At 43.2% G+C, this 23,565-nt stretch overlaps 1 protein-coding gene across 1 annotated transcript in view; it reads right to left on the bottom strand.

The window, feature by feature from the left end:
• Positions 1–9,024: 9,024 nt before the first annotated feature.
• TEDC1 (tubulin epsilon and delta complex 1) overlaps positions 9,025–23,565 on the bottom strand; it is a 496,873-nt gene continuing 482,332 nt past the window's right edge. The window contains exon 8 of the mRNA XM_078659574.1: positions 9,025–11,180. Within this exon, the coding sequence (XP_078515700.1) occupies positions 10,806–11,180 (375 nt within the window). The 3' untranslated portion in view covers positions 9,025–10,805. The remainder of the gene's footprint in view (positions 11,181–23,565) is intronic.

Below are 23,565 nucleotides of genomic sequence, written 5' to 3'. Positions count from 1 at the left end.
CTATTTCATACGAAATACTATAAAGGGATCTGCAGAGCTGTTCAAAGCTACCAGCATGCTGAAAACAATAAAATTGTGCGTTTGTCTCTTACAATTCAGCATCCAAATCACTGCTATGCACTGCGTCTCATAAACACACCTCAGTGGTTATTATCCACAAACTTGGGAACACTTTCCCCACATAGGATTAAAACAAAAATACCATCCTCCCAATCACACACCTTGCATGGTGTAGGGTGCTAATTATGTGGGCAGGCATTTCAGTATTGCACAAGGGGTAGCAAATGCTATTTAAATGCTGCAATACAACACAACGCAAGGAGAAAAGTCTTCAGTACCTCCACAAACCAGCATCTCATTACACATTTAAGTTAGGAAATACGAAATCGATCTCACAGACCAAATTTAACATCTGCGTAACATTTTGCACTCAAAGGCAAGGATCCAAAAAAGCCTGCCTATTTTCAAGAAAGACCTAAAAAGGGTCTCTTTAAAAAAGCCATTTTTCAGCAATCAAGTCAGTTGCAAGAGTAGTCCCCTTCCCCCTCCATTAGCTAGCCCTCCCCAACCCCTAGCAAAATGTGTGTGGGCACGTAGAATGAAGACTCTCCAAATGCAATATAATCTTTCATACAATGATCTGATATCACAATCCTGATTACGATTTCACAATCAACCTTGAAGGCATCCTCTTCAGCCTTTTTCACAGAAAGATTTTCCAAGGGCAGAAAAGTGGCCACATGTTGACAAGTCGCCAATCTAATAAAACACACCAATAAATAAAATAAATGTTGAGTCTCTGAGGAGCCCTAGACTACTTTCTCACCGATGCTTCAACACTATAATCGTCAGAAGAAAGTTGCCTGATAGCAAGGGAAAGATTGTGATGGGACAAGGAACTTTATTCATACTGACAGTACTACTAGTTATGTGGGTGAATTCCATTGGGAGGGGGAAGAACTCTTGGATATGGTGTCTCATTTCACACACTCCTAGGGGTGTCATGCTTCATCATCGGATGAGTGCTCCACGTCAGGCTGGCACTACAATGCCCTACAGGTTCCCCGAAGGGTCACTTTAGCAGAGATATTTTGGTTTTATCGCCTTATGATGAAGCCTAGTGGATCGAACTATAATGCCACGAAGGTCGCAGCAGCGGTTGCGCACAGATGTCAGTAGTGTGTCCAGTACGTAAGACTTACCCTCCTTTTCTGCTCGCCCAGACCATCATTTCGAACCAAAAACTAGTAGGTACCTCTCTTATAAAGAGGGACCGCTTATTACGTTTAAAATGTGGGGTAGGCTCATTACCCTGCTGGTCCTGAAGAAGTACCACAAATTTTTTAGAGACCATAGAGGCGCGCAATATTTCGACCTATTTCATTCATAAACACGAAACTACTTGGGTGCATTATCACCTACAAGTAGTACTACCCTAATATGGTGTTTTAACCTGACAGGGGAGTCTATGTATTAAAGGGTCTTTTTGACATCCTCTAGTCAGTTTTAACTCACTTTGTCGCACAACACCACAAATCACCCCACTTGGTCAACCTTGCACTTATCATACAGCGATAAAAATCAAAAGATCGCCACTTTGGGGAACCCATAGGGCATTGCAGTGCCAGCCCGATGAGGGGCACCTGCCTGATGATGAAGCATGACACCTTTATGGGTGTGGGAGGGTAACAACAGACAGCCCTGGTGAATGCTCTTTTTGCCTTGTCAAAAAGCTAGCTAGTTCTCCCCTATCTTTTGCTTTGAGGAACAGTTACCCCCCATTTGATTTGATTATAGTTTTGGAGCACGGGTACTAGAACTTTACCTGCTCTCTATACCTCCCTCTTTTTCTCTTGATAATACTGATGATGTTTTACCCCGGAACTCAACCTCAATAGGATCCACCTCATATATTTATTTATTTATTTATTATGCATCTTGTATTGCGCGAACTAAACCCGGAGGTGTCAAGGCGCCTAACAAAAAAGATCGAAATACAGGGCACATCTACTCATACGCTTGTGCAAAAAGACGTGTTTTAAGAGCAGCTCTAAAAGTCTGATGGGAGGGGAGGGACCTTAGCTCTAATGGAAGATCATTCCACCATTTGGGAGCCAGATGGGAGAAAGCTCTACCGCCCCATCTGGTTTTCGGAGTGCGCGGGACGCGGAGAAGGAGATGATTAGAGGAGCGGATGTTCCTGCCAGGGATGTAGTAAGACAGGATGGAGCCAATGCCTGTAGGGCTACTTTTCGCCAGAGCCTTATAGACCATACACATGGACTTAAAGACTATCCGCTCCTTAATCGGAAGCCAGTGAAGCTGCTTTCTGGCCAGCGTGGCCGAAGAGCGACGGGGAAGGTCAAGGACAAATCTGGCTGCCGCATTCTGGACTACCTGCAAGCGCTGCAGCTGACTCTTATTCAGTCCAGCATACAGCGCATTGCAGTAGTCCAGGCGAGAACCCAGAAGAGCGACAGCCAGTTGCCTTCTTGCCTGCAAGGAAAGGTAGTTCCTAATTTTCCTTAGGATGTGGATTATGCCCCAACAGGTAGATATCGTCCTGTTGACCTGTTGGCACATCCCGAGGGTGGGGTCAATCATAACCCCGAGATTTTTAGCCGAGGAGGTGGGTTTAGGGCAGGCACCCAATGAATCAGGCCACCACTCCATGGACCAAATGTCTTCCTTTCCGCCGAACACCATCACCTCGGTCTTCTCCCCATTCAATTTCAGTGAGTTGTAAATCATCCACTGGCTGACAGCCTCCATGCAAGATCTAAAACTGGAGGCTGTCAGCTCGGTTGACTGGGAGAAGGACACGAGGATCTGAGTGTCATCCGCGTAGGAGACTACCTCCATCCCAAAGGATCTAATAAGTCTGGCAAGGGGGGTCACATAGATGTTAAAAAGGGTGGGGCTAAGCGCCGACCCCTGAGGGACCCCACATTGCACAGACAGGGATGGAGATAGAAATTTTCCCAGCATTACCCTCTGCTCTCTATGATCGAGAAAAGAGGAGAGCAGCCCCAGGGCTGCCCCCCGGACCCCAATCTCACCCAGTCGAGATGTTGGGACACGGGGACACAGGGTATCGAAGGCAGCCGTGAGGTCCAGAAGGATCAGGAGGGATGTCCGACCCCCATCCACGCTCAGACGGATGGAATCGAGCACCAGGGTGAGGGCGGACTCGGTGCTATGTTCCCTCCTGAAACCATGCTGGGAGGGATCCAGGCAGCCCGAGTTCTCTACGAAGACAGCAAGATGCCCATTTAAATGGGCCTCAAGCATCTTCGCGGGGGCCGGGAGCAGTGAGATGGGGCGAAAGTTCTTTAATACCCCTGGATCTAGAGAGGGTTTCTTAAGCAGAGGTTTTACCACCGCATTTTTCCACTGCTGTGGAAAGACACCCTCCCTCATTACCCCATTCATGATGTCAAGCAAAGGGGGTAAGAGAGATCCTCTACACTGCTTCAGGATCTTAAGAGGGCAAGCATCCAGCGGAGACCCTGACTTCGTTTTGTCAAGCAGCGTCTCAAGATCTTGTAGAGACAGCGGAGGAAAGGATTCCAGACAGCCGACCGGAGGAAGCTCAGCCGAAGCAACATCCAAGACCACTATGGCCGGAGGCTCAGCCGTTGATAGCCTCTGTGACTCCAAGGAAGTATAAATGTCCGATATTTTGGACTGAAAGAAGAGAGCTATGTCATTGCAGAGCTCCTGAGATGAAATGACAGGATCGGGGACCTGAAGAGATGTAAGAGAGTCCGCGATCCTGAAGAGCTCTTTGGGAGATGACAGAGAAGAAGTCAGGGCCGTAAAGTAGTCTTGTTTGGTCCCAATAACTTCCGCCTTATATCTTTTGAGCAGGGTTTTATGGGCTTCCCTGTCTTTTAGATCCCAACTAGCATGCCATCGACGCTCCTGCCTCCTTACTTCCTGTCTAAGGAGTCTTAGTTGTTCCGAGAACCAGGGAGCTGAAGGTCTTTTCCTAGCAGAATAACAAGACCGAGCCGGTGCCAGTTCGTCCAAAGCCTCTGTAAGAATTTTCTCATAATGCGGCACCGCCAGAGAAAGATCGATCTCCCGAATAGAAGACAAACTAGGAATCCACGGGTCAAAGGAATGGTCCCCGATGTTTTTAAGATTCCTACGTACTTCAAAAGTACTCGGAACTTTCCTAAGAATTTCCTGGCTAGGAAAAGCCACATTAAAAGGGACGGCCAGGTGGTCGGACCAGGAGAGAAAGAAGGGATCCGTTACTGACAGTCTCTGATCGTTAGAGAAGATCCCATCGAGCGTATGCCCCGCTCGGTGGGTGGGTCCTTTCACCAGTTGGGTAAGTCCACATGCTGTCAGTGCATCCAGCAGCGCAGAGGTGTCATGAGTCTCCAACAACTCTAAGTGAAAATTAAAATCACCCAGAATCGTTAGATTCTCACGGCCAAAATAAGGCTCCAGAAACTGAAGCAGATTTAGGCTAAAATCTGCTCTGGGACCGGGCGGACGATAGACCAGAATCCCATTAAAAGGAGAGATAGAGGAGTCATATAATGAAAAATACATCACCTGAATGGCGTCCTTAGGGTCAGATAAAGGCATAATATAACATTTAAATCTGTCTCTATGCAGGATAGCTAATCCACCACCGACCCGGCCTATTCTGTCCTGCCGAGTCAAGCAATACCCATCTGGGACTGCTTCGATAAGGTCTGGGCCCGATGAGTCCTTAGCCCACGTTTCCATGATAAAGATCCATGTCGGGTTCTTCTCAAGAACAAGCTCCTTAAAAACAATATTGTTTTTAATGAGTGAGCGCGCATTGAGGAGCAGGCAATTTACGCTCCGTTCGCTAGGTGCCACTAGCGAGCGGAGCTCTCGGGGAGGAGCGGGGGGGGGGGGCAGAGATCAGGCCCTCCAGGCCTGTCTGAAAGCACCCACATCCCATGGGCCGGAGTAAGTCTTCAGGAGTGCTTCTATGGAAGCACGGTACAGTAGTAGGACGGAGGCGTAAGACATCCTGTAAAGAATATTTAAATACACCGCGCCCCCCTATTACCGACCTGTAGGTCCAGCCGTCCAGCCCGTCCTCAGCGTGGACGGGCGCAGACGGGCTGGACTCTGGCGTGACTCCGGCGTCACTGCGGCGCACTCGCAGCGCGCACTCGCTGCGCGCCATGTTATCCAGTTTAAGTAGTGCTCTAGGCAGTCCACCTGACTGCTAGAGCGCGCCTCAATGCATACCATTCTGAGTAAAAACATTTCGAGCCTAGTCTAAATCTCATGCATGGGGGAGTAATAGGAGTATTACCTGTTGTCTGGATGTAACTCCCACCATGCTTCCATGAAGCACTAGTGCAGAGACCAGGTCCCAAACTGCCTGGACAGTCTTGTGCCCTGCAAGAGACCCTCTGCAAGGACGAAACAGACCAGTCCTTATCTACATCCAGCACCACATTGTAATCTTCACCGCCAAAATACATGCCACATCTAGCATATCGGCTAGTGTGCCATTCAGGGAACTAATATATTGGGACTGGTTTACATTGGGGCATAAATAATGGTCAATGTCAGGTTTAGGCTATCAAGGGACCCATCTAAGGTCACATATCGCCCCTTTCTATTCACAGAGGCCCTGTGGACCTTGTAGGGCACGACAAGGACTATCCAAACTAGCGCCCCAGCCTTTGAATATGCCGATTAAATGATGTCAACCAACCACTTTCTTCATAGTTTTTCAAGTCCCAGCTTGGTAAGGTGGATCCCCACCTTAGTAGGCAAGCAATATACATCGATCTATGTTTCAGATAAAACATTCCCGTATGTCATTTTATGGACATTCTAAGCCCTAGACCATTTTAGGTCATTGTAGGTACTACGCTCTTAGTGTGTGTGAGAGCTCTAAATCCATATACAATTTGCCAGCCTCATATGTAGGGATTGCCTTACAGAAATCATTATGAGCTGTGGCTTATCAAGGCAGACCCACTCGTATGCAAATCTGTTGAACTTCAAGCACAAGACTCATACTTCGTCTCTCGGGTCGTGTGGCCCAACTAGCCAGTGTCCTGGGGCACATGACTATGAATGGATCTAGCTTGTGTTCTGTGTATTCCTTTCAGACAGTGAGACAAATTGTACTGAGTGTAGACAGGATGGGCCATCATGCCTGGATTGCTGAGGGTGGAGTTGTTCCCTGCCGCACTTACATTTTAAAGGGCAGCCTGCAGTACACACACACAAAAGAATCTGTCACTAGTCGTTTGTCACCCCAGATTTCTTGGAGCCTTGACAGAGGAAGGGAAGAACTTTCCAGAACCAGAATTAGGGATAGCCTAGAAGATTTCCCCACTTCAAAGGCTGGCACCAGGTATAACTATTGGACTCTGAGTGCAACGCTTCAGTACTCTCTGGACCTGCAGGAGACTACATCAGTACTGCCTGGACCCCTAGAGGACGGCCCTGCTGCTTGAAGCATGCCTTGTTTTCTAGAAGACTGCCCTGCTGCTTGAAGCTTGCCTTGTTTTCTAGAGGACTGCCCTGCTGCTTGAGGCCTGCCATGCGCCCAGAAGGACTGCCCTGCCACTAGAGGACTAACTTGTTGCTTGAACCCAGGACTACCAGAGAGTCTCCAGGGGCATGTTGGCTGACTTCCTGTGTCCTCCGGGACATAAGTTCCAGAACTCTTGAACCTTGCAAAAGGTCTCTGCTGGTGGTGTCCTCCATCTCCTGGATCCTTGGAAGAGATGATCTTGCCTAACCCTAAAGGCTGGAACTTACAAAAATGTTCACCAAAAATTGTGCGAAGAACCGACAGAAGACCTGCTAGTAGATACGCCCATGGTTCAGCTTCTTCCCACTGGAAGTTTTCGACTACCAAAAAGTTGTCTAAGTCCAAAGGTAAAAATCTACACTGGGCTTGACAGTGTATCCATCGACGATGACCACCTCCTCGGCCTGGAAATCCAGCTTCTCCCACTCGAATCTATTCTCACCATCATTGACGTCTTCACTGAGACCTCATCCAGTGCTCCCCTGTGACGGCGACTCCTCCCCGGACACGGCCTGCTGTCTTCACAAGCTGAACTTGGCTTTCCCCTGGACTTTTCTTCAAAATTTCCAATCTCAAAAAAATTGAGAAGCCAAGACAGGGAACAATCCATTTCATGTATCCAGCCCCTGCTCCATTGTTGGTGGCCTTGACTTTTGAGTTTGCCCTTGTCCTGTGCCACCAGATACCCCACGTTTTGCGCTTTGATCTTTTAGGTGATATTTTACACTACAACCTTTAAAAATCCATAAGTCTAGTTCTACTGAATAGATTTAGTTTGTTTTGGTGTCATTTTATTCAATAAAATATACTCATTTTCTAAATTGGTTTGGGAGTTTTCTTGTGCTGTCACTTTATTACTGTATGTGTGCTGCATAATTACTATACTCATTACCTCCAGGTTAAGCCTGACTGAATTTATGCCAAGCTACCACAGGGTTAGCACAGGTTAATTTAGTGACTTTTGTGGTTCACTCTGACAAGGATTGTGGTTGATGCTCGAGTAGAGTTTTCACCCCCCTTAACCAATAACTCAGTTTCTTACATATCCCTCTTCTCGATCCACGACCAGGCATCAGCAAGTGTAGTAAGGAAGTGTGTGGTTCTGTTTGCAATGACCCTCAACTTAGCTGGATAGAAAAATGTGCCTCATGTCACATTGGTGAAGTGCCTACTTAATGTAATAAAAAAAACTGGCTTGTCTTTAACACTGTACATGTGTGGGAAAATGTGAATGTTTGCATTGTTCATTAGAAACCCAGACCACCATTGGTCTAGAAGGACCTACAGGAGTCAACTGGCCTCTCTTTACCCAGTGTAATCTCTCCTCCAGAATGAAATGTGGCAGAGCTCCATCATACACATTTCCAAGCAGCTATTGTTCTACAAAGGGTTCAGCCTCTATGCCTTTTCAGACACACCAACTTGACGAATGTTGTTCCTACGGGAAAGTCATCAGTGCACTCTGCCCGGTGGCACAGGAACTCCTTTGCACTCTCCAGTTCTTTAGTCTGAAGCTCCTCTATGGTAGGGTGCAGAGAGGATAGTGTTAATACAAATCAGCATTGACCCTGCGCCTCACTGTGCCACTAGAACAAAGCTATACCTGGCTGATGAACCATTGCCAGGAGAAATCAGTCCTAGTTTGCGTGTTTTCTGTTTCAGTGATGGCCTGGCCTGGCAGTTTGGGTTGGACAGTTCCCATGAGGAACAGGGTCCAAGCTGATTTCCACATGGCCGAGTCCAAACTGAGCTGGCACGGTGAGAAGAACAATAGTGTGTTGGGATGCTACCCCAAGCGATTGCCAGTGCTTAAACAAATTGCAAGTATTCCTCCCATCACCTTTTGTGTGTTTGATATAACTGACCAATTGATGAAGGTGCAGCAAAGTATTTGGTAACGTTTGGTTTTGTTGTGTCAAGGATTGAAGCTATTGGATTCTTTCGCCTGATGGGAAGCCTTCAGTGCTGCGGTGTTCAAAATCGCACCCAAAAACTAAATGTAAGTGGATGGACTTTTTGCATTCAAAGAGAGAACTATTTTGAGGAATAGCCAAACCTCTGTGAATGCTTCAGACTTACAAAGTAACCTCCCTTTGATTAATCAGCTATCCAAGAAAGGAAATACTTGATGACCTTGCCACCTCAGGAAAACTATCCATTTGCATCGCCTTTTGTAAAAAACTGTGGAGGGTGGGGTTCAGCTTAAGTGGATGAGACCTTGAATTGATAGTGGAAACCTGCTTCATGAAACTGCAGGAACTAGTGGTGTTTGAGATGCATTGGTATGTGAAAGTATGTATCAGGTGATAAATTCTCCTTCTTAGAGGACCTCCTGCAAAATCATGATATGAAATTATTTTTTTCAGAGATCAGTGTCAAGTATTGGACACCAAGCTTCTGATTTGGTTGAAGTTTGGGTTTTATCCAACTAGAGCGACTGCAACTAAAGTAGTACTGTTTGCAGCCTTTAATGCATGATGAGGCTTTTATTGCTATATTATTATCAACATAAGGTTTGGCGATGTGGAATGATACATGCAAGTTAATTATGAAATATGCAATGCTGGACAAAGTTAGAGGGGGGTAAAGAAGGTGAGGGAATGACGAAAAGAGGAAGCAAACACAAAAGGAAGGATGGCGAGAGGCATGAGCAGGGAAAAGGCACTGAAAGAGAACAATCAGAGAAGGCAAAGACAAAAGTATTCAACTCTTTTCATCATCACTTCTTAAGGATTATGCACTCAGCTCAGCTAAAAGACACAACTTTTGACTGTAAATGGGTACTTTTAGGTGAGAAAAAAATTATATAATGGCCAAAGTCTTTAACCATTTCCTTCCTGACTGTTCAGGAGGCCCATCAGTGCCACACATATTAGAGCTCCTGTTGATATACCCTTTGCTGCTTCAAATGCTGTGGCTTAAGGGTAATACCACTCTCACATGTGCCTCCGGGGAAATTTGGAAGTTCTAACTGTGACGCTACAACAGATACCCTAGCAAAAGTTCTTGCTATACCTTGTTTGCTGAAATGAAACAAGGGAACAAGCTATTGGTGGCGTGTGAGAGCGGTCAAGCAAGAAGTGGGCGGGTTGGACATTATGCGTTCACAAAAATCATGTTTTAAATGAAGCAGAAGCTTCCATAACTCCCACCGGATGTTTACAAATTCCCATGAGCTGGAAGTAAGAGTAGTTTACAATATGCAGCATAAACAAACCGGGAACACAAGGAAATTAATAGGGAAAGCACTGGAGCTGATGTTTACCAATCCGGTGCGTGGGTGGAGAAGGACTGTTTACTGCCTTGATCCTCAAACTGTTCTTCCTTCCCCAGGAAGGCTTTCATAGAAAACCTCAACAAGTGGACTCCAATTATAATCCTGAAAGAAGCAGTCTCTGAATACGTGCTTTGAACCACAGCAAAGCATTTATCCAAAAAGTCAAGCTTTCAAGAATGGCACAATTCTAACACAATCATGGAAGTTATCTTCTGAAGGCACTCATATTCTCTGAAAAAATCATGATCCGTTTGAGCAGTTTCAGCAATTGAACCATCAAGATGTAACACTTAACTAAAAGCAGCAACCCATCAGTAAAATGTTGAGATCAGGCCATTATCTCCCAGTCTGTAGGCCATGACACCATAATAGGGCTGAAGAAACACAATTTAACATATCAGCTTTAGAGGGTACTTAACCCAAATTCTAGACTATAAAAAAGACGGATTCTGAACATAGAAAGGGAAAATATTTAGAAGTATCCACTTGAAAAAGCAGGTTAATGAAGGTCGTTGAGTAGTATGGTGAAAGAAAGGCCAAGCCATTCATGCACCAATAAGTATTTTTGGATAGTTGAGAGCTTGATGGCTATATGTTGTGAGCCGCTAAAGGGGTTTGGTCCAAAGGCTGAATAAATCAGATTTTTACAATATTGATGGATACCATCACCTGTAAAGTTGTAAACCAACTGGTGATCCTCCAAGCTTTCTAAGGGAACCAAATCCTTTAACCAATCATATTTATGATGTCATCACCAGGGAGGCACAGCCTAACCACGTGGAAGCAGAAATGTGGTACGCTTCTGCAAGATACTAATAGATGAATCTGAGTCTCCTGCATTCCTTTCGCTAATATCTCACATTACTTCTTTGGGCCTCAGCTACCGGAAGACAATAAATTGCTAGATCAGACTGAGGAATAGTCATAAGGCCATCCAATTCACGATACAGATTTAAGATTCTTTTAAATGCAGTCCTAGGTCTTTGGTGGTGGGATACACACAACCCCTTCAAATGCTTCTGCAATTGCTTCCAGCTTGGTGCGACATTCTTCCTGTAGCTGCCTCAATTCCTTCTCCAAGGCATCCCCCTTTACTCGCAGTACGCGGATCACCTCTGTAGCATGGAGATCTTTCATAGAGGGATCCTTGTGTCCCAAAGTAGCAGAGCCTCTTTTGACGGAATAGGTTGTGTCTTTAAACACCAGTCGGTGAGATCCATGCATTTTATTTTTGTCCTCTCCATAATTTTGCCTGAGGCTTTCAGCTTCGTTGTCTACCCGCTGTCGTATTTTTGTGGCCGTCAGGTAGAACTGTGCATCATTCAAGAGTTCCTTCTCTTTTTCTTTAATCTGAAGGAAAGAGAAAAGAAAACATGTTTGCATTTTATATCGAATTCCAGCAGAGTATGAAGCAACTTTAAACTGTGATATGTTTTGCACAGGTTTACAGCATGCACAGACAGTAAGCTTTTTCTTTCCAAGAAGATGATATAGTTTACTCGGACAGTATGTTCTCCATATCAAACACTGCCAATTATTTTCTTATTACAAGTGCATTCTGGAGTTGTAACACATTTCTAATAAGAGAGGTGCATCACTTTTCACCTGTTACCAATTATCACAGGAGGCTGCTCAAATCTCTGACCAGTGTGACTGTAGATGCAGAAATGCGTCACACGGTTGAAAGTATGCGGATGAATGGCACTGCTCTGGATTGCAGAGGGTACTGGTAGCAGCTTTGACAATTCTTGGAGAGTCCCTCTAACACTTCATAAATCTCAGCCCCCAAGCTGTGACAGAGACAGTATGAATAAAGGCCGCAGGAGTCGGCCACCTCACAGTCACAAACTCTATAATCTTCAAACAGGATGACTTAGAGAAAGGAATGAAACTATGGTGGACCTCTAACTTTCTTGCCCTGGGTCCATCTACCTGTGATGGTCAGACATGACATGACCCTCAGCAGCGTAGTGCGGTCTACAGGCATAGCAGCTGCAGACCTCTCAGGATTTTGGGGTCCTTGGCTAAGTATCTCACCCAGTCAAGGCGCTTATTTTGTTTGTGTTCTGAGACTTGTAGTCTCGTTTTTAGTTATTTTATGCCAGCATTCACTTGCACCAATCCCACCCGTTATAAAGACTAAAGAGCCATAGAATGTGCATAAAAGGATTTTTAAAGTCAGCAAGGTGTTCTTTGACCCTATAAGGATCACAGGCTACTCAGTGGCATGAAAGCTGTTATAATACACACCTTGGGGCACCTCATAATAAATACACTGCCGCTGCGCCCCCACATATGCACATAACAACCCTATTATTATGAGGACCGGCCAATGACTGTAATGAAAAGTGTATTTACTATTCCAACTCCATGCATGCCTTGATTGTAGGGTAGGTTATAGAGTGGACAGAGACAAATATAACCACACTTTAATTTTTTTGATGCACTCAATCGAAATAACCGAAAAACACTACTGTGACTGGTCCTTCTAACGCCCCAGTCCTCACAAAGATAGTGTTTATCTGCCTTTGTCAGGGTTTGTCTGTGTCCTCACATGCCCACGGACATAGAGACACACACACACTTAATTTGAGGAGGTATAACCCCCTCAGACCTCATTATTCATGTTTTTTATGTATAAACTTCTAATCTATACAGTCGAGTAACATTTTATTTAAGGTAATGCGTACCGTAATTGCACATTTTATTGAATAACTATTAAAACAAGCAGTGAACGACTGAAAAATTACAATCTGAAATAATAATATACAATACTATAGTGCTCTGCAGTCACATAAATCTACGTTAAGAATGTGTTTCTTTTTTCACTTTCATATCATTAACACTTTATTGAACAAAAAGTAAATACAAAGATAACGACGTAGCTACCCATATTCACTATTACACTTATACTAATCATATGTCAGTCCCTATTTCTAACTTACTCAAAATGCACTAATAAAAAAGTCTTTCATAATGTTCTTCACACAACAGTTTGCTGTCTCTATGTGATGTAAATGGAAAAAATGGCCATTACCCAATTCAACAGCACTAAATAGCACTAAATAGCTGACCTCAGAAGAGTAGAGAGCTCCGTAAACCTTGCTGGGATTTAATAGCAGTACCTGAAGGTCATAAGATGTGCCGGAGGAGGCGATTAACTTGCTTAGCCATTTTAACATTTAGTGGTAGAAAAATTAATAGGGAGCTTGATTATGGTTTGGATGACTCTCTGGTGTATTTTTTATCTGAGTTACATAGGGACTTAAAAGCAAGAGTACGGATAAATAATGACGGCGATCTGTCCAATGATGTTCTTATTAGCAGAGGTGTCAGACAGGGCTGCGTACTCGCCCCCCTGCTTTTTATTTTATATATCAATGGGTTGAGCAGCACTTTGAGTAAAATTATTAAGGACGTTCCAATCATAAATGGCGTCCCCATTACTACCCTACTTTATGCGGATGACGCAGTACTAATGGGGCGAACCCCGAATGCTTTACGCATTTTAATTTCGGGGTTTGTTGCGTTTATGTCCGATCTTGGTTTAAATACCAATTTTAAAAAATCCTTTATCATGAACTGCGGACCAAAAAAGTACAATATTACATCAATTAAATCTGGTAACAATATTTTAAGATGCACTAGCACTTTTCCCTATTTAGGGTTACTCTTCTCTAACTCAGGTTCTTGGCAGCCGCATGCTGCTTTTGCGAGAAATAAAATTGGCAAGTCAATTAATTCAATCTTATCCCTCCAACAACCGAAACTGGCAGATGTGGTAACACCCCTACTTAACATATACCGCACTCAATGTCGACCAACTGGGACATATGGCGCAGAAGTGTGGGGATACTGCAATAGCACGGGTCTTCAGTCTGAGGAAAATAGATTCTGTAGGAGGATGCTGGGGGGAGTCCCCTGCGCCTCTACACTTATTTGTCATAACGAACTGAGACTGTCTTACATTGTTGACTTTATTAGGTCTAGGCCTGCTCTCTTTTGGATCAAGGTATGGTTAAATCCAGCAGCGTCCTTAACGCGCAGTATAATATCTGACTGTTTGTTAAGTGATAGTTTTCACCACATACCTTGGTTTAATGCAGTCAAGGATAGCCTGCAGAGTGTGGGTCAGGGTTCCTTGTTTAGTTCCCCGAATTCTATTGTACCCGCCCATAAGCACAGTATTAAACGGGCTTTACTTGACTTATATAAAGAGGATCGCTTGAGATCTGAGTCTATTAAACCTGGTGTTATTAGATATCAGCTCATTATTGACCTAAGTTGTGATAATTTGATTAATCTGAATAATTTTTATAGATACTTGTCAATACCCATAGGAAAGTGGAATCGGAGCCTTTTGTTCAGGTTTCGGGATGGAAGCATAGTAAATTTGCTCAGCTTCCCCCTAGGCTACAATAAAAAACTGGAAGCATTGGACTGTCCCTGTTCTCAGGGCGGGAAACAAAGTCTATTGCACTATTTCTTCTTCTGTGGCTTTTACAAACTGTATACCTGTCAATATCTAAGGCCGACCCTTTGTAAATATAACCTCAGAGATTTTAATTTTGCTTTAAAATTTCTCCAAATGCTGCATACCGATGAAATTATATATACTGTAAGCTGCTTTATAAAAAGATGTGTGAAATCGAGGTCATGCATGGAGTTTGGATAATTGCCAACAGCACTATGGCATTGTTGCACTTTTTGCATTTAATTATTTTATCCTAATTGCCTATTGATTTAGTTGTATATCTCTTTTGATATAAATGATTATTTTGGGAGTACATATCCTGAATCTTATGTCTAAGTTGCTAATAGAATAATGTTTCTCCCTTTACTATCTTTTTTGTACTGTATACTATGCTCTCCGCACTTTATGATTTATGATATATGCTGCTTAAATGCTATCTTGATAAATTAGCTTATTTATATATGTTTTTAAACTGTCTTAATGCATTTTTACCTGTATGTACTTTTATGGATGTATTGATAATCCGAATAAAGATCATTTGACTGAATAGGGAGCCAAATAAACTACAGGCAGATTACACAACATGGAAGACCATGCGATTGGGAATCTGAAAAAGTGAAACAAAATAAATGCTGCTGGTTATATTCAACCACATGTGTCCCTACAGCTTCAAAGGTCCCACCTGATGCTTTTAAATACTTTCTCTTTCTGCTCTTTCAAGGATGGAGAGTTACAAATACATTCCTTGATTTTCTATTTCCTCAAAACAAAATGTTCTTGTGTTAATTTTTTTCTAAATTCAAAGTATGACCAAATTGTCAGTCAGTCAGTCAGTCAGTCAAATACACTTTATTCGATTGTCTTTGTGGTTGCATTCTGTGAAGTGATTAAAGTTGAGACGTTTTTGACACAGTCTAGTTGTGACCTAAGTCGAGTAACAAACCCTCCTTGAATGCTTCCATGACTTCAAACTATCGCCCCATTGCGCGCCTCCCTCTTCCAGCTAAAATTGTGGACAAGATCATGAACATCCAACTGTCCCAGTTCATTGATGACAATGGGCTGTTGGACCACTCTCAGTTTGGCTTCCGTAAAGAACATAGTACCGAGACAGCTCTCATCAAGGTGACCGAAGAAATTAGAGCAGTCATGGATGGCGGTGGTACAGCGGCATTAATATTACTTGACCTTTCCGCCGCATTTGACACCGTTGATCATACTCTCCTGACTCGCAGACTAAAAACTCTTGGTGTGGATGGCATGGCGCTGACCTTGCTGGCCTCCTTTTTGCAGGAGAGGAGATCAACGGTGTCAATTGACGGATTTAACTCGGATTCCTTTGTGCTGCCTTGTGGGGTTCCGCAGGGCAGCTCGTTGAGCCCCCTGCTGTTCAATGTCTATGTTACTGAGCTTGCATCTCTTGTCAGGGACCACGGCTTCTCATTAACATCATATGCAGATGATTCGCAGATTGTGGTTGCAGCCCATAAGAAACAGAGCTCCCCTGCGGTGCAGTTTTACAACTGCATGGCCGCCATTAACACCTGGATGAGCAGTCACTGCCTTAAATTAAATTCTGAAAAGACGGAAGTGCTGATTTTTGGCAACTTGCAACCTTCCTGGAGTAGGCCCTGGTGGCCTGTGGAAATGGGCCTCCCGCCCGTCCCTACGGCAAAGACTAAAAACCTGGGCATTTTGATAGACAATAGGCTTACATTTATTCCTCAAACAAATGCCATCGTGTCTGCCTCTCACTTCCTGATAAAAAAAAATCAGGAAGGTACTTCCCTATATTGCGGAGGAAACCAGGAAAGTGGTCATCGCCTCCCTGATACAGTCCAAGTTGGATTACTGCAACAGGCTGTATTTGAACGCCCAAACGCAGTGCCTGAGAAAACTTCAGGCTGTCCAAAACTCGGCGGCTCATCTACTGCTGAGTTTACCCCGGCACAAATCCATCTCAGAAGAGATTCGGAAGCTTCATTGGCTCCCAGTGAGGCAGCGTATCAAATTTAAAGCACTCTGTGTGGCTTTTAAAGCCTTGACACAGAAGGGTCCACTGTTCATGAGGGAGCTTTTTGCTTGGTATCTGCCAGGCAGATCTCTCCGTTCCTCAGGGGCAAAATTACTTGCAGTGCCAAGGATCCGAACCCTGAACTGGGGAGGACGGAGCTTCAAACACGGCACCTCTAAGCTGTGGAACCTGCTGCCACCAGAAATTAGGAAGGCTAGCTCTCTTTTAGGCTTCAGAAAAAAATTGAAAACCTGGTTGTTTCAGTGAGGGGGGCTGGCGGGGTGTCTGTTCATGGTTCTAGCGCCGAGACACCATTTGGTATTCGTGCGCTTTATAAATATCATTATCATTATCATTATCAGTCATATTCCTAAGATCTCTTTACACTTGTTCTATTATCAGGTGGCAGAGAGATTTTCTTAAAGAGATGGCCAGGATTCCTGGTTTGGGTAACTGTGAGTAAAAGTAAAAAATAGTACAATTGCCTGAGGAGTTAAAACTTTTTTAAATGGGCAGGCAATGTAGACTTTGAAGTATGTAGATCACCGTGGGCAATTGTTCTTTTCTCCTGCCATTTCAGTCAGTGGGATTTTTGCATTTGCCCTCATTCATCATTGTATATGCAGTCTCCCTCAAAGACCTACTTAATCTGCCAAAAAGCATATTAACAGGATTACACAAATGATACTAAAACAGATTGATTGCTGAAGTCTTGCATGAAGTCTTTGGTATAGGTATGTGCCTAGGTTTTGTCCCTTACTGACGAGTACTGCATCACAGTAATGCAGACTGCCAACTGAATCTGTGTATTTTCAGCAACACCGATGCCAGGTGCGCGTGTTTCTGTGCTAGCTGTAGATTTGTGCAACATCATTTTGGACGTGACAAAGTATGTCAATAAAGACACCATTGGCACAGTTACTCATATTTTTCCCTGCTACCATGACAAAACAAGTATTGGCAAATCCAAAGTATCTGGTCTTCCTATACAAGACAAATGGGTTATTTTTAGATCGATCCTAGCCAGCACGCATGTGCTGTTTGCAAGACCTGCTGTTAACGCTCCATATTAAATGTAATCCAGCCTTCTGCTTCAATTGGTTCACTCCTGCGTCACTTGTATTTTCTAGCTCCTTAATAGTGGCGCTCCCGATAAGTCACTTCCATTTTTTAGTTCAGGAGCACCGGTCAACTACAGTTTCTTTACGCTGTAGTTGTTATGTGTTCCTGTGGGGAGTACTTGTTTAAAATGTGTGCCAGTGTTACAATGTACATGGGTGCCGCGCATCACATTTCAGTACAGCACCCCTCTCATCTTTCTTTGCACGACCATAAAAGGTACACGGGCACCATGCTTTATATTTAGCACAGGAACAGACTAATTTGCATATAGCCAGGTTCTGAACTGGGATGGTGCAGTGAGCTAAAAAACGGTGTTGGATCTAGCCCCGATCTCTTGACTGGGTGAGAGTATTCTGCTTAATTCAGAAACTCTGTCCATCACCACCCCTTGTTGTTAAATATTTTGTCCACCCTAAGCGTGGAAGGGTATACTCAGATGCGAGTCCCTTGCTCATTGCACCATCAGGATTCAAGCAAGCCGGGCCGACGACGCCTGAAATGGCAGAAACCGGTCCCCGGAAGCTTGTTTCCTTCCCAGTGTAAGAATTGGCTTGGTAGTTTAGTTTGCCCTGTTCCCATCATGCACTGGGACAGGAACAGACTAATTTGCATATAGCCAGGTTCTGAACTGGGATGGTGCAGTGAGCTAAAAAACGGTGTTGGATCTAGCCCTGATCTCTTGACTGGGTGAGAGTATTCTGCTTAATTCAGAAACTCTGTCCATCACCACCCCTTGTTGTTAAATATTTTGTCCACCCTAAGCGTGGAAGGGTATACTCAGATGTGAGTCCCTTGCTCATTGCACCATCAGGATTCAAGCAAGCCGGGCCGACGACGCCTGAAATGGCAGAAACCGGTCCCCGGAAGCTTGTTTCCTTCCCAGTGTAAGAATTGGCTTGGTAGTTTGGTTTGCCCTGTTCCCATCATGCACTGGGACAGGAACAGACTAATTTGCATATAGCCAGGTTCTGAACTGGGATGGTGCAGTGAGCTAAAAACGGTGTTGGATCTAGCCCTGATCTCTTGACTGGGTGAGAGTATTCTGCTTAATTCAGAAACTCTGTCCATCACCACCCCTTGTTGTTAAATATTATATTTAGCACAGCGCCTACTTATGTTTTTTTATTACAATGGTGCCCACTTCACACACATACGTTTTATTTACAGGGGCACCACGCTTTTAGTTTCTTTTTTTTGTTATTTGAACCAGTACAAACAAGAGTCAAAACATAAAATGTACAATTACAGACATTCGAAACAGAGACAAAATACTGTACATGAATGCTAAATAGAAGAGGGGGAAGGACTTGACAAGTTGATTATAGGGTGACGCAGAAGGTAAACATTGCTTAAATAGTACATTCATTATTACACAGAACAGTGTCTGTTTTAGTCATTTAGTGACTCAACTCGGATTGCTGTTATTAGTAATTGGATTAATACCGGCTTTCCACTTAGTAACTGGAAGCCAGATCGCCTCACCCATTTTCCTTGCCTTAAGACCCCTACTAGCGTATATGGCAGTTTCATAACTAAAGACAGCTAAAAATCGAGCCAACCACATCTGGAAGCTAGGCGGATCAGCATCCTTCCATCGTGCGGACAAAATAATTCTTAATACAGCTGTACCAATAAATACCATTCTTTCTTCAGATCTCGAAAGATTCAGAGTTATCATACCCCAGTACGTACAATGTCTCAGACTCCGGAATTCTATGCCCGAATAGCTCTTCCCAGAAGTCAGATATCATGCTTTTGATTAGGGCAAGCTCACTACAGCTACTAAACATACGAATTAGAGTAGCTGGTCCCTGTAGACATCTGGGACATAAATCATTTTCCCTTTTACCCCATGCAAATAATTTAGCGGGAGTATAATAAAGACTAAATATAGTTTTAAAAAGCTGTGCCTGAAGATTACTTGATATAAGAAGGCTGTGGGTCTGTTCTACACCTCTATCAATATCCACATCTGGGTTTCCTAATTTAACAGCCCAGCTTGTTTCAGTTTTTTCTAAATCATCTTGAATTTTGGTCAGAAGGATATCATATAATATTCCAATTCTTTTACTTGATCTATTCATTGCATCGATAATTTCTATGCTTAGCAAACAAATAGTTGATTCTCTTGCTTTAAGCCTAGCAAAAACTTGTACAAATTTAAGATAATCTCCATTAGACAATTGATATTTCAGCTTTAAATCAGAAAAAGTAGTTACAAATTCTTTACACAAAAAATCATTAACTGTCCTAATTCCCAGCATTTCCCATTTCCTAGATATAACATCAAAATCAAGGCCCAATGTAACCTTTGAGTGCCAAAGAGGTGTATATCTATTGATGTTGAAGGAATGTAGCCCAACAGTATAGAATAGTATTAGGAATGGTGAGCCCGCCTCTATTCTGTGGTAGTGAAAGAAGTTTATGGGATCTCCTGATCTTGCCTTGGTGCCATACAAATTTGGACATAATAGAGTTAAATGTTTTTAGTGTCTTATCATCAATGACGAGAGGGATCGCTCGGAATAAATATAAAAACCTGGGTAAAACATTCATTTTCAAAAAATTGCCTCTACCTATAATCGATAGGTGAAGACTATTTACACGATCCAAGTCATTTTTAATAGTAACAAGGAGTGGATCAAAATTAAGATTAGGTATAGATTTGGTATTAGGGCTGATAGTAACACCCAAATACGTAGCCTTACTGGCTCTCCGTTGATCCGAAAAAATAATATTGTCCGTACATAATATAATTGTCTTCGCCTTATTTAGGGAATATCCTGAGTAATTAATATACTCACGCGTCAAATTCTCTACTTCATTCATAGCCTCCATCGGATCAGATGTAATAATCGCAATATCATCGGCATATGCCAAAACTTTTGTCTCAAATTGCCCGCAGATAACCGGTTTGATTACCTGGCTATCCAAAAACTTTGAAATTAAAGGGTTTATATAAAGTGCAAATAATAAAGGTGAGCAGGGGCACCCTTGCCTGGTGCCCCTGGAGATGTTAATGTAGCCAGATTCCGAACCCATCATCTGTAATTTTGCCTTGGGGGATAGGTACATAGATTTGATGGACTTAATAAATTTGGGGCCAAAATTATTTCGTGCCAGAACCGCCCATAGGAAATTCCATGAGACGCGATCAAAGGCCTTTTCGGCATCTAGTAGGATCATAGACATCCGGCCCCCCCGTAACAGACATGGCATCAAATAAGGCAATAGCCCTACGTGTGTGATCGGTGGTGCCCTTACCAGGGACAAACCCATGCTGCCACGGGGAGACCAGACGCTCTATGACCCCACTAAGACGAACTGCCATCACTTTAGCATATAATTTGGAGTCCGAATTAATTAATGAAATGGGACGATAAGAAGTTAGTTGCTCTGGGGATTTACCTTTTTTAGGGAAGACAATTATATTAGTCTCGTTCCAAGATTCGGGGGGAACCCCGTTCCATTGTATCCCTAAAAATAAATCATGAAGTGTGGGACCAAGTTGACAGCTCAGTATTTTGTATAGGTCTAGGGGTATCTTATCAGGGCCGGCAGCTTTACCAGATGAGAGTGATGAAAGAGCTGCCATAACCTCAGCCAATGTAATTTCTTTTTCGAGATCCTCCCGAGAAGCATCATCTAATATTCTCCCAACTTCAAGATTGTTGAGAAGATTATTAAGATATAAACATGATTCTCTTTCACTCATAACTAAGTCCTCTGTATATAGCTTCTGATAGTATTGTTGGAAGGAGTAGATAATATCTGGGGTTTGTGTGTAAGACTGACCTCTATCCTCTATAGAACTAATATTGTTAAAAACATTCTTCTGTCTAGTGTGTAGTGCGAGCTGCTTACCAACCCTTTCGCCACTCTAATAAACATCCTTCCTGTGAGCTCTATATGTTTCTGCTGCTTTCTGACTAAGACTTCAGTTGAGTTCTGATTTCAAAACTGCTACTTGGTACATAGCATGTTTACCATCTCGGCCCTGCGAGATTAGTGTGGTATGCTCTTCTTCTGCTTTAGCCAGGGCTTGTATTTTTAAATTATATTCGTTATTTGATTGTTTTCTAGCCCTACTTTGAAAACTAATTGTTTCTCCCCTAAGAGGAGATTTAAAACAATCCCAGACTATATTCCTTGACGCACTAAATCGATTGTTATTAATAAATTCTTCAGCCCAGTTTTTAATAAAAATAATATAATCCTTATTAGCCAAGAGTTTGCGATCAAACGTCCACGGCCTATGCTGTCTAAATGGGGCTTCGACATTAATTGTAAGAATAAGTGTGTTGTGGTCTGAAATTATTTTTGGACATTTACTAATTAAAGATTGTGAGGCTAGATCACTGGAAACAAGCATATAATCTATCCGAACGTGCTTCTGGTGAGGACATGAGAAGTAGGTAAACCCTGGATCCTGTTGCATCGGATGAGCCCATATGTCGGTTAGGCCAAAGCTATCTGACAGTCTTTTAATAGCTTTGTAAACCTTGGGCTTACGACCAGTATATTTACGCGATTGTAGCTTGAGTGAGATATTAAAAACACAACATATACAAAGTGGGCCCTGCCATGTAGCGAGCTCTAATTCTAGATGTTCAAAGACTGCGGGATCATCTTGGTTAGAACCATAGATAGTACAGATAGTAATACCGAGGGCAAGCTTCACAATCGCCCATCTACCATACGGATCTGAAAGCTGACGTAATACCTCACCCAGAGACGTTTTAGCTAAGATCGCTACACCCCTAATGTTCGATGTTTGTGTAGATGTTACCAATAGATTATATCCCTTTAATCTCAACATTTATCTCTTGGCCCATGGCACATGCGTCTCCTGGAGGCATAAAATATCAACAGGGTTTAAGCTCATTAATTCTCCCAGTCGATGTCGTTTATCTGCAGTTAATAAACCTCCAACATTCCAGGTTTGAATATTCAACCTACCCATTGCTTTATAAAACATTTAAACCCAGCAGCCTTCCTAAAATCCTGTTTATTGAGATACCACAACTTCTTTCTCTTTAACTCTGTTTTATTTGTGAAAGCAACAAAAAAAAAGGCAAAAAGACAATATGACTCTTGATGATACAACTGGTTCTTTTTTTAAATTCGAATTTTTCCCTCCCCTGCCTCGCCCCCCCCACCCCCCAACCCACCCCACAACACCCCCCCAAAACATAGACAAACAGACTCCATAAGAGTCTGGGTGATGAAAAGCAGTAAGACACCCGAGCTACCACCTTAAGATATGAAAAAAAAAGAAACTAGATAAAAGAAAAGTAAGCCACCAGAGAGTTACTAATTATGAAACAGTAGAGATTCTAAAGCTCTCATTATAATGCAACCATAACCTTCTGATTACTTTCAATACACCTCCACTGATTCATTCAGTCATCCCTTTCTTCCTAATAAACCTGTACGATCAATCCATATGTTGATTACTCCCACTTGTTATATCTCATCCAGAAAAGCTTTTGCTTTTATCTCGGAAAGAAAGAATTTTGTCTGGCCACCACGGACAACTTTTAACCGTGCTGGATTGTTCAGGAAGGCCTGGGCTCCTTTATCCTGAAAAGGCTTAATTAATGACCGCAGTCGCCAGCGCCTTTCGACCGTGGCATGGCAAAAGTCTGGTCGCGTAAATATGAGAAGTCATTAAACGTAAGTTTATGATCTGATCTGGTCTAGCTTTCTCAGCAACTGTCTGTCTTAACAAAAAGTTCCCAAAATAAACCAGTATTGCTCGTGGGTAGGTTCCAGGTTTGGGTGGTGGGTTGAATGGCATCCAATGAGCTCGTTGAATTTCAGCGTTCCCAGTTCCAATTTGTCAATTCGGGTAGTGACTCCTTAAACAACCTCACCACAAAAGCACGCACATTTTCCCCCTCGATTTTCTCTGGAACTCCTAGTATGCGCAAATTATTCTTGCGCTGACGATTTTCAAAATCTTCAAGCATCCATTTGATATCAGTTAACTCTGCTTCTTGTAGCTTGATCTTTTCTGAGTTCACTGTAGCCTCATTCTCATTGGAAAGCACCCTTGCTTCAATCTCCGTGACCCTTTCTCCAAATGAGTTACAGGTCTTTGAGAGCTTTCTGACCACCCCTTG

The sequence above is a fragment of the Lissotriton helveticus genome, chromosome 9 (assembly GCF_964261635.1).
Source record: "Lissotriton helveticus chromosome 9, aLisHel1.1, whole genome shotgun sequence".
NCBI classification, from domain to species: domain Eukaryota; kingdom Metazoa; phylum Chordata; class Amphibia; order Caudata; family Salamandridae; genus Lissotriton; species Lissotriton helveticus.
This window is presented reverse-complemented; position numbering and strand designations above follow the sequence as displayed.